The following is a 17,568-nucleotide window of genomic DNA, read 5'->3' as shown; positions in this document are numbered from 1 at the left end:
GCAACGCATTCATGTTCTAGCAGCAGGACCCCCTGCAATCCCATATGACTGCTCTTGTGTTTCTCAGGACCCCCTGCGTTCCCATATGACTGCTCTTGTGTTTCTCAGGACCCCCTACGTTCCCATATGACTGCTCTTGTGTTTCTCAGGGCCTCCTAGTGTTCCGTGGCTTACAGTGTTCAGATCTCGGTGACCTTTAGTGGTCTCAGTGTCTTTTTAGCCTATACCCAGCACATGTGTGCTTTCAGTGCTCCCCGGTATTCCTCGGGTCCATTTAACCTGTATCTAGCTCCCTGCTTCAGTGATTTCATGCATCCGTACTTACAACCTGCTGCAGTGAGACCACGAGCTCTTCATCTTTCCATCTGCTTCCCGTGACGTTTTGTGACTCACAGTATCCTAGTCAGTTCTTTTTAACCTTGTGTGTTCCCATGTATGTTACCTGCTTTCAGTGACCCTGCTGGATTCCTTGCACACCAACCTGCTTCCACTCCAGTGTGAACCTGTGCACTCCAGCCCATACCCCGTCCCAGTGACCATGTGCACTCCAGTCTGTACCCTGTCTCAGTGACCATGTGCACTCCAGCCCATACCCCGTCCCAGTGACCATGTGCACTCCAGCCCATACCCCGTCCCAGTGACCATGTGCACTCCAGCCCGTACCCCGTCCCAGTGGCCATGTGCACTCCAGTCCGTACCCCGTCCCAGTGACCATGTGCACTCCAGCCCATACTCCGTCCCAGTGACCATGTGCACTCCAGCCCATACTCCGTCCCAGTGACCATGTGCACTCCAGCCCATACCCTGTCCCAGTGACCATGTGCACTCCAGTCCGTACCCCGTCCCAGTGACCATGTGCACTCCAGCCCATACCCTGTCCCAGTGACCATGTGCACTCCAGCCCGTCCTGACTGTACCCTGTTCCAGTGACCATGGGCACAAGGGACACACCCTACTGACTGTAAGTTATATCCCTTGTGCTGATTTTTCTGTGTGTGATTTTGGCTGCACTTAGGCTTTAATAGTATAACTTTTTTTTCAGCTTTAGTGGTTTTTGAAAGAAAAAATATGTTTTAAAAGACAGAGGCTTCTTTATTATGTCTGTGAAACTGATCAGCTTTTCAAATATAGCCTGTTACCCTTTACCTCCCTTTCCTTTTGAGAGCTGTCATTGAAGCGGTATTAAACCCAAAAGCAAACATTTATTATATTGCAGCTTACCAATTCTTAGATGTGATGGTTGCATTTTTAGGCTTTCTTCTGTTTTCATCTGGTGAACCGGCCAGCAAGTCTTGTGCGTTTTCAAAAGCTCAAGCTCTCCAGCAGAATGTATCAGTTTACAGAGATGAGACAAACCATATAACATTGACGGGGTGGTTAAAATGATCAGCTTTTATGTATTCATATAAAACCTTTATCCCGAAAGGAAGAAAACGATTTGCTGTAACTGATGTTGCCCCGTAGGATCCCTCCTTATAATTAACAGTGACCTTGCACTAACCCCAGACCATTATCTCCCTCCCTTCCCAGTGCCACCATCATGTACTCTGTCAAAACTTTTTTTTTTTTCCCTCCCCCCTCCAACCCCCATCATATGAAGAGCAATGCAATGATGCAGTGGTGAGACATGGCTACCTGTTCTGGCACGCTGGCCCCCACCAATCCAATGTTGCATACCAGCGCTTGGGATTGACGAGAGAGATGGATTAGCGGGCACTGTCATGCCAGAAGCTGTGCATGTGGGGGGAAAGTTGCGTGCCACCTCTGCCACATGTGCCAGGGGTTGTGAACCCGTATATAATGTGTATAAATGCCCCAAAGTAATTTTATCATCAAAATGTTATGAAAATGACCTTTTTTATTTTAACCTGCAATCAGTTATGTTCTAAAACTGCTCAAAAATACTACTTTTATTTTCTTGCAACATGGCAATATTACTTTCTATTCAGAAAGTCCCATAGGGGGTTATTTACTAAAACTGAAGAGTGCAAAATCTGGCGCACCTGCGTGGTAGCCAATCAGCTTCTAACTTCAGTTTGTTCAATTAAGCTTTGACAATAAAACCTGGAAGCTGATTGGTTTCTATGCAGAGCTGCACCAGATTTTGCACTGTCCAATTTTAGTAAATAACCCCCTTAACTAGTTTCCGACCTCAGGTAGCCGAATGACTGCTGCACTGTGGCCGTCCAGTTCTGAGAGGCCGTCATATGACGTCCTTCCAGAACGCGCTCTCCATGATCACGTGATGTGGTAAAAGGCCAATAACAGCAGCCTTTTACCACGTGATCAGCCGTGTCCAATGACACGGTAATCACAGGGAAATGCAATTGCCGTATTTCGGCTGCATTTTCCTCACGCTGTCAGTGCGTGAGGAAAGTACTGCCGAGCACTGGCAGTTGTCAGAGCAGTGATCGGCACCGATCATCAGGGCACTGATGATCAGTGCCCTGATGATCGGTGCCCAGCAGTGCCGCCCAGCAGTGCCACCCACCTTAGCCCAGCAGTGCCACCCACCTGTGCCCATCAGTGCTGCCAGTCTATGCCGCCCAGCAGTGCCGCCAGTCAGTGCCGAGCAGTGCTGCCAGTCAGGGCCGCCTATCAATACCCATCATCAGTGCCGCCTCATTAGTGCTGCCCACCAGTACTGCCTATCAGTGCAGCCTTTTCAACGCACATCAGTGAAGGAGAAAAATTACCTGTTTGCAAAATTTTATAATAGAAACTTTTTTTTTTTCAAATTTTTTGCTTTTTTTTGTTTATAGCACAAAAAATAAAACACACAGTGGCAAATAAATACCACCAAAATAAAGCTCTTTTTGTGAGTACAATGTTGCATGACCGTGCAATTGTCATTCAAAGTGTGACAGCGCTGAAAGCTGAAAACTGGCCTGGTAAGGAAGGGGGTATAAGTGCCCGGTAGGCAAGGGGTTAAAGTAGACAAATCCAAAATTATGCACTTTATTGCATTTTATCCGCAACGTGGCAGTGAATGATCTAAGCGCACTTTATCCTGCTGAGAAACGTCCAAGCTTGTATTTTGCGTACGGATATATTGACAGCGTATTCAGATCGTCACAGCTCAGTATGAAAAGCCAGAATTTCAGGTCCATCAATACTGGAACTGACTAGACAGCATAACCATTAATAGGTGTTCCCACTTTGAAAGAATTATTGAGTGGCCTGTTTGTTTCCCTATGTATTATGTATGAGGCTCATCTTGTCATAACTGCTAGAGTTTCACTTACTTTCTTGTAATACAGCTGCCGCCGAAATCTGCGCGATGCTGACAAGTGCTGAGTCAGGCTATTAGGGCGGCCTAAGTATTTCTCAATGAGTTTATCAGAGTAAAGGGGTAAGAGTAATCTGTAGCCCAAACTTTATTTAAAGGGCCACTGTTACCTTGCCCGTGCAGGAAAAAGTGACAGTTTCTCTGCAGCAGTCCTCCCTGACAACCTTACAGTTGCAAGAAAAAGTATGTGAACCCCTTGGGATTACGTGGAGTTTTGCATGAATTGGGCATAAAATGTGCTCTGAACGTCATCTAAGTCACAACAATAGAAGAACACAGTCTGCTGAACATAATACTACTACACAAACGTTAGATGTTGCCATGGTTTATTGCACATAACATGTAAACATTCACAGTGCAGGGAGGAAAAAGTATGTGAACCTTTGGACTTAATAACTGGTTGACCCTCCTTTGGCAGCAATAACCTCAACCAAACGTTTCCTGTAGTTGCAGATCAGACCTGCACAACGATCTGGAGTCATTTTGGACCACTCCTCTTCACAAAACTGTTTCAGTGTAGCAATATTCTTGGGATGTCTGGTGTGAATCGCTCTCTTAAGGTCATGCCACAGCATTTCAATCGGGTTGAGGTCAGGACTCTGACTGGGCCACTCCAGAAGGCGTATTCTGTGCTGTTGCAGCCTTTGTTTTGTTGAATTACTTGTATGCTTTGGGTCATTGTCCTGTTGCATCGCCCATCCTCTGCGGAGCTTCAGTTGGCGGACAGATGGTCGTACGTTTTCCTGCAAAATGTCTTGATAAACTCTGGAATTCATTTTCCCATCAATGACAACAATCCGTCCAGGCCCTGAGGCAGCAAAGCAGCCCCAAACCATGATGCTCCCTCCGCCATGTTTCACAGTGGGGATGAGGTTTTGATGTTGGTGTGCTGTGCCTTTTTTTCTCCACACATAGTGTTGTGTGTTCTTCCCAAACAACTCAATCTTGGTTTCATCTGTCCACAGTATATTTTGCCAGTAGTGCTGTGGAACATCCAGGTGCTCTTTTGCAAACTTCAAACGTGCTGCAATATTCTTTCTGGACAGCAATGGCTTCCTCCGTGGTGTCCTCCTATGTACTCCATTCTTGTTTAATGTTTTCCTTATTGTAGATGTGTCAACAAAAATGTTAGCATGTGCCAGAGATTTCTGTAGGTCTTTAGCTGACACTCTGGGATTCTTCTTTACCTCATGCAGCATTCTGCGCTGTGCTCTTGCAGTGATTTTTACAGGACGACCACGCCTAGGGAGAGTAGCAACAGTGCTAAACTTTCTCCATTTGTAGACAGTCTGTCTTACCGTGGACACATGAACATCAAGGCTTTTGGAGATACTTTTGTAACCCTTTCCAGCTTCATGCAAGTCAACAATTCTTGATCGTAGGTCTTCTGAGAGTTCTTTTCTGCGAGGCATGGTTCCCATCAGACAGTGCTTCTTGAAACCAGTAAACCCAAAACAGGTGTGTGTTTTTTAAGGGCAGGACAGCTGTCAGCAACACATCCAATATCATCACACTGATTGGAGTCAAGGTTGGCTCACTCCTGGCTCCAATTAGCTCTGAGAGAAGTCATTAAGCTAGGGCCTCACATACTTTTTCCTCCCTGCACTGTGAATGTTTTACATGTTATGTGCAATTAAACCATGGCAACATCTAATGTTTGTGTAGTATTATGTTCAGCAGACTGTGTTCTTCTATTGTTGTGACTTAGATGACGTTCAGAGCACATTTTATGCCCAATTCATGCAAAACTCCACGTAATCCCAAGGGGTTCACATACTTTTTCTTGCAACTGTATGTCCCAGTGCTCCTTCCTCTGTTGCAGGCGGCACTGGAATCAGCAATGTTGGTGACCCACTGTAACAGTTTTCTTCTATCTACGCACATGACCACTCCCTTACTTATCAGCCAGGTTCTCCCTTTTGCTTTTATACTGATGATGAAAAATCTTTTTAAAAGGAATATATATTTCTCTTGATGGACGCAGTGACTCCTCTTTTAAAGCGGAGCTCCACCAAAAAGGGGAAGTTCCGCTTTAAGGACTGCTGCTCTCCCGCTCCCCATTAAGGATTGGCACCTTTGGGGGGCGGGTACCCGAATTTGACAGGTACCCGCTCCCACTTTCGGTCCGATCACCTAGGCCAGGGGTAGGCAACCTGCGGCTCTCTAGCTGTTGTGGAACTACATATACTATATAGATCTCTATATCACTAGAGGGATCATCAGCACGAGGAAGGAGGTCCTGATTCCCCTATATAGACCTTTTGTCAGACTTCATTTAGAATACTGTGTAAAGGTCTGTAGACCTCACAAAATGATATTGATAAGATAAAATGAGTCCAGAGATGGGTAACAAAAATGGTGAAAGGTCTGGGGGATAAAACATATCAAGAGCGACTTCAGGAACATAACATATACAGTCTGGAGGAAAGAAGGGAAAGGGGAGACATGATTGAAACCTTTAAATACATCAATGGGGTGAATAAGGTTCTGGAGGGCAGAATCTTCAATATGAAGCCAAGATCAAGAACACGGGGACACCAGCAGGAAGAAGGAGGTCCTGATTTCACTATATAAATCTTTATATCACTAGAGGGGTCTCCAGCAGGTGGAAGGAGGTCCTGGTTCACCCATATAGATCTTTATATCACTAGAGGGGTCACCCGCAGGAGGAAGGAGGTCCTGTTTCCCCTATATAGATCTTTATATCACTAGAGGGATCACCAGCAGGAGGAAGGAGGTTATGATTCCTCTATATAGATCTTTATATCACTAGAGGGATCACCAGCAGGAGGAAGGAGGTCCTGATTCCACTATATAGATCTTTATATCACTAGAGGGATCACCAGCAGGAGGAAGGAGGTCCTGATTCCTCTATATAGACCTCTAATGATCACTAGAGGGGTCACCAGCAGGAGGAAGGAGGTCCTAATTCCCCCATATAGATCTTTATATCACTAGAGGGGTCACTAGCAGGAGGAAGGAGGTCCTGATTCCCCCATATAGATCTTTTGTTAGATCTCATTTAGAATACTGTGTAAAGGTCTGGAGACCTCACAAATTGATATTGATAAGATAAAATGAGTCCAGAGATGGGTAACAAAAATGGTGAAAGGTCTGGGGGATAAAACTTATCAAGAGCAACCTTAGGAACATAACATATACAGTCTGGAGGAAAGAAGGGAAAGGGGAGACATGATTGAAACCTTTAAATACATCAATGGGGTGAATAAGGTTCAAGAGGGCAGAATCTTCAATATGAAGCCAAGGTCAAGAACACGGGGACACCAGCAGAAGGAAGGAGGTCCTGATTCCACTATATAGATCTTTATATCACTAGAGGGATCATCAGCAGGAGGAAGGAGGTCCTGATTCCCCTATATAGACCTTTAATGATCACTAGAGGGGTCACCAGCAGGAGGAAGGAGGTCCTGATTCCCTTTATATAGATCTTTAGCTAGACTTCATTTAGAATACTGTGTAAAGGTCCGTAGACCTCACAAAATGATAAAGATAAAATGAGTACAGAGACGGGTAACAAAAATGGTGAAAGGTCTGGGGCATAAAACATGATTGAAACCTTTAAATACATCAATGGGGTGAATAAGATTCAGGAGGGCAGAATCTTCAATATGAAGCCAAAGTCAAGAACAAGGAGACATGACCTTAAACTAAAAGGAGGAAAGTTCAAAACTAATCTCAGAAAGTATTTGTTTCCTGAAAGAGTAGTTGATGCTTGGAATAAACGTCCAGGTCAGACCTGAGCATACAAAGCCCTGGTCCTCTACCAACATGGCTGCCTCCACTTAGAGTGTTCAGAAGATAAATTGGTAATGGGGAAAAGATCATCTGCAGGAAGCCTACAGGCAGTACCGGTGACCAGTCATTTACACCTCTGCTTGCTCTTTTGGGATCAGCTCCCAGTCACTTTAACCCCTTGCCCTCCAGAGGACTTACCCCCCCTTCCTGGCCAGGCTATTTTTTGCAATACGGAGCTGCGTTATTTTAACTGACAATTGCGCGGTCGTGCAATGCTACACCCAAATGAAATTGATGTCCTTTTTTCCCCACAAATAGAGCTTTCTTTCGGTGGTATTTGATCGCCTCTGCAATTTTTATTTTTTGCACTATAAACAAAAAAATACTGACAATTCTGAAATAAACAATATTTTTGACTTTTTTTGCTATAAAACATATCCAGTAAAAAAAATTTAGAAAATCAAATTTCGTCATAAATTTAGGCCAAAATGTATTCTGCTCCATGTCTTTGCTTAAAAAAAAATCCCAATATGTCTAAGTTAATTGGTTTTACACGAATGTTATAGCATCTACAAATGGCGGTATATATACTGGGATTTTTTTTTCCATATACTAGTAATGGCGCAATCGGAAACTTATAGCGGGTCTGTGGTGGGCATTCTGACACTGGGGGGACTGACTAACTGCCACTGACATCCCAATGACACTAATACAGTAATCAGTTGTGCTAATAAAAAGCACTGACACTGGGCAGGAAGGGGTTAACATCTGGGGCGATCAAAGGGTTAACTGTGTGCTGTGTTGTGTTTTACTAGGGAAACATGCTGCTTCGTATTGCTCTGCTATGCAGAGCAATACAAAGCAGCATGTCTGTGCTGACAGGAGAGAGATCTGTGTTGTTTACACACAGACCTCTCCTCTTTCACTCTGCTGGTGGGGAATCTCCAGCTAGGATGTGGTGATTGACATCTGTAGCAGCCAAAGGCGGATCAGGTAGGGCGGCATGCGTGCGCCCCCTACCCAGAAATGCGAAATCACATATAAATACGTGATTTTGCGCAGCCCTTCCGCCCTGTAGCAGCAGTTCTGCTATAGGGCGGCGGGGAACCAGTTAATGAGCCCCATTGTCAGATTAAGTACAAGGCAAACTGTATACTCAGCCAGTCACAGCTCCTTTAAAGCAGTAATAAACCTACATGCTACAGCCAAAATTACTTAAAAAGCGGAATTAATCCCAAAATGTAATATATTGCAACTTACCAATCATTATATATGGTGGCTGCATTAGTTTTCCTTTTTTAAGGCTTTTTCCCCCGTCTTTTTTCACCTGGTGATCCGGCCAGTAACACACCTCCTGTATTAGAGTATCCCCACTCTGGATGATGGAGCACAGGCGGCACATTTGAACAGCAGCATTGTTAACCAGAGAAGAGAGGAGTGTTAGATGGACTAGCAGATTTAGATGCACTAACAAATTAAAACCAAACTCCAGCTAACACTTTTTATAATCATTTACTGCTACAGTTTTTTTTTTTCTATTCTTGTGGGATAAAGGTTTTACATAAATAAAAGCTGATTGTTGTAAGCACCCCTGTCAGTAGCAAATGGTTTGTCTCAACCTTCTAACTGCTACATCTGAAAGACAGCGTGTTCTGTTGAAAAACAACAGACTTACTGGCAGTACCACCAGGCAGCAGTAAGGGAGAGAAAGCCCAAGGGCTGGTTCACACCACATGCAGTCCAGTGAGTTTTTTTTCTGCATCAATAAAATGGATAGTAGGTTATATGGTTTCCAATGGCATAGTTCACACCAGTTCCAGTGTGTTCCAGAAAAAAGTAGAACATGCTGCACTGGAGTGGATAAAGGTTTTACAAAAATAAAAGATGATCATTGTAGGTACCTCTGTAACTGATACATTCTGCTGCAGAGCTTGTTCTTTTGAAAAACAACAGACTTACCGGGTGGGTCACCAGATGAAAATAAAGGAGAGAAAGCCTAAAAAAGAAAACTAAAGCAGCCATCACATCTAAGAATTGGTAAGCTGCGATATAATAAATGTTTGCTTTTGAGTTTAATGCCGCTTTAAGAAGACGGAATCATATGAGGTCAAACACGAGGAGCCTGATTCATAAACAAGAGCAAGCTAAAACCGATGAGTCAAATGTCTTGTTTTGTGATACTGTCCTGGGCGGTAATGGTTGTGGACTTTTTCATTGGGTTACTATTAGTTTTCCTTCAGTCAGCAAACAGTAAGTAAAATAAGTCCGGCTTTGACTTTGATAGTTAGTGTTCTGCGCGTCATCAAAAAACGTAACCGCTAGCGAGGGCATAACGGGCCTTCCTGTGACTTGTTCTGCAACATAAAACAGGGCGGATGATGGTCAACTGACGGAAGACAATAGATAAAGTTTGGGGCCTGTTCAAGGTCCAAGTGGGTAACCCGGTAGCAGGAAGACATTTTACCCTTGTGAACGTGGAGAATCCCTTTAACCACTTCCAGTCCGGACACTTTTACCCCCTTCCTGTCCAGGCCAATTTTCAGCTTTCAGCGCTATCACACTTTGAGTGTTGCAGTCATGCAACACTGTACCCATATGAATTTTTTAGCATTTTTTTTGAGACAGATAAAACTTTATTTTGGTGGTATTTATTCACCGCTGGGATTTTCTTTTTTTTTTTGCTATGTAAATGAAAGTCCAAAAATTAAAAAAAAAAAAGGGTTTTTCTTATAAAATTTTGCAAATAAATAATATTTCATCATAAATCTTGGCCAAAATTTATTCCGTTAACTTTTTAGTAAGAAAGAAATAATCCAGATTAGTTTATAACCAAAAATTATAATTTTTAAACATTGTTTTTACATTTTTATTAAATTTTTTTATATTATTTTTTTTTTTTACATACTGTCACCCTAGCAGTACAGTGTCACCATGGTGACATTGTACTACTTGTGGGGGGTGATGAAGATTTTTTTTTTTTTTTTTTACACGGATTGCTTATACACCCATAAAGGCTGTAAAAGCAATCATTTCTCCCTCTCTCCGACTGCATTCTTGCAGCCATTGAGAACTACTGTGTGAGCTGTGATTGGTCACAGCTTGTCACATGGTACAAGGCTGTTGTGAATAGCCCTGTACCATGTGACCTCTGTGATCATTCACAGATTTCACACATAGTAAGCAATGATATCAGAAGTGACATCTTGCTTATTTTATTTATTTATTTCAGGTACTTGTATAGAGCCATCAATTTACACAGCACTTTACATATATATTGTACATTCACATCATTCCCTAACCCTCAAGGGGCGTACAATCTAAGGTCCCTAACCCTCAAGGGGCGTACAATCTAAGGTCCCTAACTCACATTCATACATACACATATTAGGGCCAATTTAGACAGGATCCAATTAACCTACCAGCATGTCTTTGGAGTGTGGGAGGAAACCGGAGCACCCGGAGGAAACCCACGCAAGCACAGGGAGAACATGCAAACTCCATGCAGGAGGCGCCATGGTCGGGAATCGAACCCATGACCCATTTACTGCAAGGCAGATGTGCTAACCACTAAGCCACTGTGCCGCCCTGCTTACTACTCTGCATGTGATCACTGATTGGCCAATCAGTGATCACATGATCGGGACCCGTATGACAATCGGTGTTCCACTGTGTCCACTGTCTCCCAGAGAGCGCGCAGAAACAGAGTGGGGAGGCCGTTTATAAACAGCCACCCGCCCCTGCACTGCCACCGTCCGGCCGTTTATATACAATGGCCGGATGGGAGGTGGTTAAGGTATCCTTTGGGTCCAGATGATATCTTCAGATTTCGGTGTCTGCAATCACTGTGAACACAATAAATTGTTGGTGCCGCTTAGCTGGTGCCTCTGTGACTGGAGTTGGCAATTTTATTTGCCGTATTGCAAGGTACAGGCAAATACATATCTGGCTGCACGGATTTTCATGCAGATCCGCAGCGGCACCACCCGCATAGATGTGTACCGAGCCTAAATGTTGACAAGGTTTTGTGTTCTTTATTTACACTGTATTTTATCCCTACAGGTCTCCAAAGGATTCCCGTCTTTTCTTGGTCTATCCCCATGACTCTCACGCTCTGTCCCACTCTTTTGATGAGCTTCAGATGTTTGACGATGGTTCCTCCGACCTGGTGTCTGTAAGCAGTTACCTTATATCTCCTTTTTAAACAATGTATTGTTGTAACACTGAATGAAGAGTAAACTGGGGTGCTGACAGCTGGAAAGAGGTCATAGTTGTCTGTGTTGCTTGTAGATTTCCAGGTTTAAGATCCAATTCCTCATATGGTGCCTAATCTACATACAGATAGGACCAGGGATTCTGTAATCCACTAGCAAGCTTCTCTTGTTCACCAACATGCAAGATTTTCATAGTAATTTTTGACTTCCCCCCTGGAATATATCACCCAGCATAAGTAAGGGTTCAATAAAGCTCTTATGTTCCAAAGCAACTGTATGTGGTGTCTTCTTATCTTCTAAAGTCTTCCCCTTTAATGCCCCGTACACACGATGAGAATATCGGACGAACGATCACCTGTTTTTTTTTTTCTCCTGCTAATCTCACATCGAAAATGAAGAGGTTACTAAAGATACGAAAATTCTCGTACGACAGAAAAGAATTTAGAAAGTGATGTCATGTATTGTATTTGTATTGTATTTTCGGACGACTACTGTACTGATTAAACAAAAATCGTACGATCTGGTATCATACAACAAAAATTTTCGTGCTTGTCCCTTTTGGATATTGTCGCACGAATTGTCGTGATCGGCTCTCGAAAGCTGTGTACTAACAATCCGATTATCGGACAATCGGTCCTCCTACGAAAATGTTCGGACGATTTTCTTATCGTGTGTACAGGACTTAAGTGTTCCTAAATGTATAGTAAAGGATTTAGGATAGTGGTCCTATTTGTATGTTATTATTCGCCTGGGGGCGTACTTTTCCAGCAGCCTTGAGACTTTTTTTTTTTTTTTCATTTGACTTTGTGGACATCTGCGTGCTGAGGGCTAATTATAATACAGGATGCCTAATCTAACGTTCTCTCGCACCAGCTTTGCTTTACAAAGATTTTATTGGGTACACAAATGTTGTATGCAGAACAGTGCATCAAAAAAAGTAAAGCAAGGTATAGCAGAGGTAAGTATGAGATGACAAATCCATCTGGACATGTAAACAATACCCAACAATTCAGTGCTGGGGTAAAAAAGACTGGTAAGTATACAGATCCTAAAGTCCAATAGTTTAGCGTTTCTATAGAAACACGTGAAACCTCACAAACATTTTTTCTTTATAAAATGATCTTCCAGATTAACGGGAATCCTCCTTCTTTAAAAGGAAAAAAAAATTATTTGAACTCCTCTTCTGTGAAATTCCCTCAAAAAAACCAATCGCAAATAGTTCATTATCAAAAAATGCATGATAACTTTCAAAAACGCATTCTCAACAAATGTGGAAATATTGAGAATGCGTTTTTGAAAGTTATCATTCGTTTTTTGATAATGCGCTATTTGCGATTTTTTTTTTTTTGAGGGAATTTCACAGAAGAAGAGGAGTTCAAATAATTTTTTTTCCTTTTAAAGAAGGAGGATTCCTGCTAATTTGGAAGATCATTTTATAAAGAAAACATTTTTGTGGGGTTTCACGTGTTTCTATAGAGACGCTGAACTGTTGGACTTTATGACTTTGACTTTCGGGGGAGAGAGGATATTTCAGCATTGAGGGCATTTCACAATATTATTTTTGGGATGGCACCGATTTATTTCTTACATAAGTATACAGATCCAGCATCAGCCTGGCTCATGAGGCCATCCAGTGGGAGCTGATGTCTGAAGAAGGAACATAGCGCCAGAAGTGAAGGAGGGAGAAGTGAGAAAAAGCCGCCTGTGATCTTCAACGGCTCATAAGGGAGAGAGAAGAGGAATAAAAGATGAAAGGGAAGAGGGAGCATGCCTGGGGGGAAAAAAGGGGTAAAGGGAAGAATTCCATAGTTACATAGTTAGTCCGGTTAAAAAAAAAGACACACGTCCATCTAGATCAATCATTAAAAGGGGGGGGGTTATACAATCCTGTATACACAATCCTATACCCACAGTTGATCCAGAGGAAGGCAAAAACCCCAATGAAGCATGATCCAATTTGCTCCAGCAAGGGACAATTGGATGTTCCCCGGATCAACTTTACATATAAATATTAGTATCCAGTTACATTATGTACATTTATGCCCTTGCGATTCAGTCCATTACACTACCCTGATCTAGACTGTGCAAAAAGTCATATAGAGCAGTCCAGGCTTGGGCGATCATTAATGGCAGTCCATGGGTCCCAGATCCTCAGGAACTTAGCAAGGGTGTCCATAAGGATAGATGTGAGTTTCTGATGGAAACTCTGTTTGACCTCAGCAATGTTAAGAAATGACTGGCACCAGGCTCTGGTCAGTGCTTGTCAAGCTGCCAAGAAGACAAACTCCACCAACTTCCTCTACGTCTTGGTCAAGGGACGGGATAGACTTATGCAACAACGCTACCCAGGGGTTCCATGCCAATGAAACATGCAAGACAAATCTGATCAGTGAGTAAACCTGTATCCAAAACCACAGAAGCCTTTGGGCAAGACCACGTGATATGAAAGGGTGCTGGGAACAGAAGAGGGAGGCGGAGGGGACAAATTTTGCAAGGACTGGATTTTTTTCTAAGTGCACATAATATAACTGGATACTAGAGTTGATCCAGGGAATATCCAATGGTCTCTCTGGGGATCAGGAAGGATTTTATTTTCCTGCTGGAGCAGCTGGGTGAAAAGGTGACAACAGTTGGTGCAATCATTCACAAATGGAAGAAACACAAAACAACTGTCAGTCTCCCTAGGTCTGGTGCACCATGCAAGATCTCTCCTTGATCATGAGAACAGTGAGGAATCATCCCAGAACTACACGTGAGGATCTTGTCAATGATCTCCAGGCAGCTGGGACCACAGTCACCAAGAAAACAATTGGTAACACACTACGCCGACAAGGACTGAAATCCTGCAGTGCCCGCAAGGTCCCTCTGCTCAAGAAAGTACATGTCCAGGCCCGTCTGAAGTTTACCACTGAACATCTGAATGATGCAGAGGAGGATTGGTTGAAAGTGTTGTGGTCAGATGAGACCAAAATCGAGCTTTTTGGTATCAAATCAACTCGCCGTGTTTGGAGGAGGAGGAATGCTGCCTATGACCCCAAGAACACCATCCCAACTGTCAAACATGGTGGTGGAAACATTCTGCTTTGGGGATGTTTTTCTGCTAAGGGGACAGAACAACTGCACCGCATCAAAGGGATGATGGGCGGGGCAATGTACCGTCAAATCTTGGGTGAGAACCTTCTTCCCTCAGCCAGGGCATTGAAAATGGGTCGTGGATGGGTGTTCCAGCATGACAATGACCCAAAACACACGGCAAGGCAACAAAGGAGTGGCTCAAGAAGAAGTACATTAAGGTCCTGGAGTGGCCTAGCCAGTCTCCAGACCTTTATCCGATTGAAAGTCTGTGGAGGAGCTGAAAGTTCGCGTTGCCAAACGTCAGCCACCAAACCTTAATGACTTGGAGAGGATCTGCCAAGAGGAGTGGCCAGAATCCCTCCTGAGATGTGTGCAAACCTGGTGGCCATCTACAGGAAACGTCTGACATCTGTGATTGCCAACAAGGGATTTGCCACCAAGTACTAAGTCATGTTTTGTGAAGGGGATCAAATACTTATTTCCCTCATGAACATGCAAATCAGTCATCATTTGTTAGACATGCATTTCTTGTGAATTTTTTGTTGCTATTCTGTCTCTCAGTGTTACAATACACCGAACATTCGATTTTTAGACCGATCATTTCTTTGTGAGTGGGCAAACATTCAAAATCAGCCGGGGATCAAATACTTATTTCCTTTACCGTATGGGTATAGGATAGTGTATGTAGAGGTTTTCTGTTGTCTTTTTTTTTTTTTACTATGTTGGTTGAACTGGATAGACTTGTGTCTTTTTTTCAACCAACTATGTAACTAAATCAGCTACTCGTACCAGACTCCTGTACAGGGGCGGACTGACCATTTGGAAACTCGGGCACTGCCCGAGGGCCCGGGGTCAGTAGGGGGCCCCATGAGATGCCCCTGGTACCTTTTTCATAGGCTTTTTTGAGTTTGGGCAAGGACACAGGGGCCCCATGATCCCCTATTGCCCGGGGGCCCCATGAGTTGTCAGTCCGCCCCTGCTCCTGTACCAATGGGAGAATAGTTTATAGGCGTTCTCCTGGGCGAAGATGACAACAAAGCTTCACCCACAGACTGGGGCTTCGGGAAACAGAGCAACACCGGAGCCTGCTGGCGTTGGGAGCCAGGTAAGTAATCCACCCTCACATTCTGCATCCAAGCCTTAATGAGCTTTTGACCCTTGCAGTATGGAGGGCCCCTATTGAAAGGGGTTTTTTTCTGGTGCCAGAGTTGGGCTTTACAAGCTCTACAAAATATTCAGACCATATGATGACACAGAAGTCGGCAAATAAATGTTTTAGGAATCAATGCTGATGCTGCACACATTACAATATGACAGCGGGTGGATGTACAGTTGTGTCCAAAATTATTCAACCCCCAATGCTGTAAAGGGGTTTAGGGACTATAGTGTACATTTGGAATTGTATTCAGAATCAAATCCTACAAGGACGTTGTAACTACCCAAATGCAACTAAAATGACATCAATTGTTTATGTAATACAGTAGTAAATGGTTCTTATGTGGTTTCTTCATTGCCACAATTATTCAACCCCTTAAAGACTACCACTCTGAAGAACAGAGGTTCATACAGGTGCTTTCCATCAGGTATTGAAAACACCTGTGGATGTCACCGAGCAGCAATCAAGCATAATAAGCACCAATTAGGCAGCTTTAAAATGACTGTGATACTCAGCTCCTTCTAGACATTTACTGGTGTGGTTACAAACATGGTGAAGGCAAGAGAATGGTCCAGGAAGACAAGAGAAGAGGTGATTTCTCTTCACAGGAAGGGCAATGGCTATAAGAAGATTGCAAAGATGTTAAACATACCAAGAGACACCTTAGGAAGCATCATTCGCAAATTCAAGGCAAAGGGCACTGTTGAAACGCTACCTGGTCGTGGCAGAAAGAAGATGCTGACTTCGACTGCTGTGCGCTACCTGAAGCGTAGAGTGGAGAGAAGTCCCCGTGTGACTGCTGAGGAACTGAGAAAAGATTTGTCAGATGTGGGTACAGAAGTTTCAGCCCAGACAATAAGACGCACACTGCGTAATGAAGGCCTCCGTGCCAGAACTCCCAGGCGTACCCCCTTGCTGTCTCCAAAGAATAAGAAGAGTCGACTGCAGTATGCCAAAAGCCATGTGGACAAACCACAAAAGTTGTGGGATAGTGTTCTGTGGACTGATGAAACAAAATTAGAACTGTTTGGGCCCATGGATCAACGCTATGTTTGGAGGAGGAAGAACAAGGCCTATGATGAAAAGAACACCTTGCCTACTGTGAAGCATGGTGGAGGGTCAATCATGCTTTGGGGCTGTTTTGCTTCTGCAGGTACAGGGAAGCTTCAGCGTGTGCAAGGTACCATGAATTCTCTTCAGTACCAGGAGATATTGGATGGAAACGTGATGCAGTCCGTCACACACCTGAGGCTTGGGAGACGTTGGACCTTTCAACAGGACAATGATCCCAAGCATACCTCCAAGTCCACTAGAGCATGGTTGCAGAGGAAAGGCTGGAACATTTTGGAGTGGCCATCGCAGTCACCAGACTTAAATCCGATTGAGAACCTCTGGTGGGACTTAAAGAAAGCAGTTGCAGTGCGCAAGCCTAAGAATGTGACTGAACTGGAGGCCTTTGCCCATGAAGAATGGGCGAAGATACCCGTAGATCGCTGCAAGACACTTGTGTCAAGCTATGCTTCACGTTTAAAAGCTGTTATAACTGTAAAAGGATGCTGTACTAAGTACTAAGATTGAATGTCACTTGGGGGTTGAATAAAACTGATAATGCTGTGAGCACAGAAAAGACATTTGTGGTTATTTCATTATAACTGTTATGTTATATTTGTCTGACCTACAAGTGCCTCTTTAATGTAAATGTAAGCAAGATGACTGAATGATCAAAAGCAATGTCAAACTGGCCAAAACACTCAATTTCAGTGGGGGTTGAATAATTTTGGACACAACTGTATAAAGTGCAATGCGAGGAAAGAACAAAAGAACACACATTCCATATTATTCCCAACATGTACCCGGCTTTACCTCCTCAATCACCTGATGGCAGCTGCAGAGTATCCCCGGGCATCAGCAGTTCTGCTACCGTCTCCACCTTTGGGGCCTAGGTGCACTGCCCGCACTGCACAGATTAGGAATAGGACACTGCGTGGAAGCCATTGAGCCTTCATGTATGTTTTGCTGATTGTTGGAGCAAACTGGAACAACAGAAGGAAACTCACACCAAGACAAGGAAACCTACATAC

At 43.7% G+C, this 17,568-nt stretch overlaps 1 protein-coding gene across 2 annotated transcripts in view; it reads left to right on the top strand.

The window, feature by feature from the left end:
* TBC1D17 (TBC1 domain family member 17) overlaps positions 1–17,568 on the top strand; it is an 84,596-nt gene that overhangs the window by 26,774 nt on the left and 40,254 nt on the right. For both annotated transcript variants that reach the window (XM_089655149.1, XM_089655148.1), the window contains exon 6: positions 11,105–11,216. In XM_089655149.1, the coding sequence (XP_089511275.1) occupies positions 11,105–11,216 (112 nt within the window). The remainder of the gene's footprint in view (positions 1–11,104; positions 11,217–17,568) is intronic.

The sequence above is a fragment of the Staurois parvus genome, unplaced genomic scaffold (assembly GCF_062004578.1).
Source record: "Staurois parvus isolate SC_StPar_1 unplaced genomic scaffold, SC_StPar_1.0 ptg000827l, whole genome shotgun sequence".
Taxonomy (NCBI): Eukaryota; Metazoa; Chordata; class Amphibia; order Anura; family Ranidae; genus Staurois; species Staurois parvus.
Note: the sequence above shows the minus strand (reverse complement) of the source record. Positions and strands in the feature narration are given on the sequence as shown.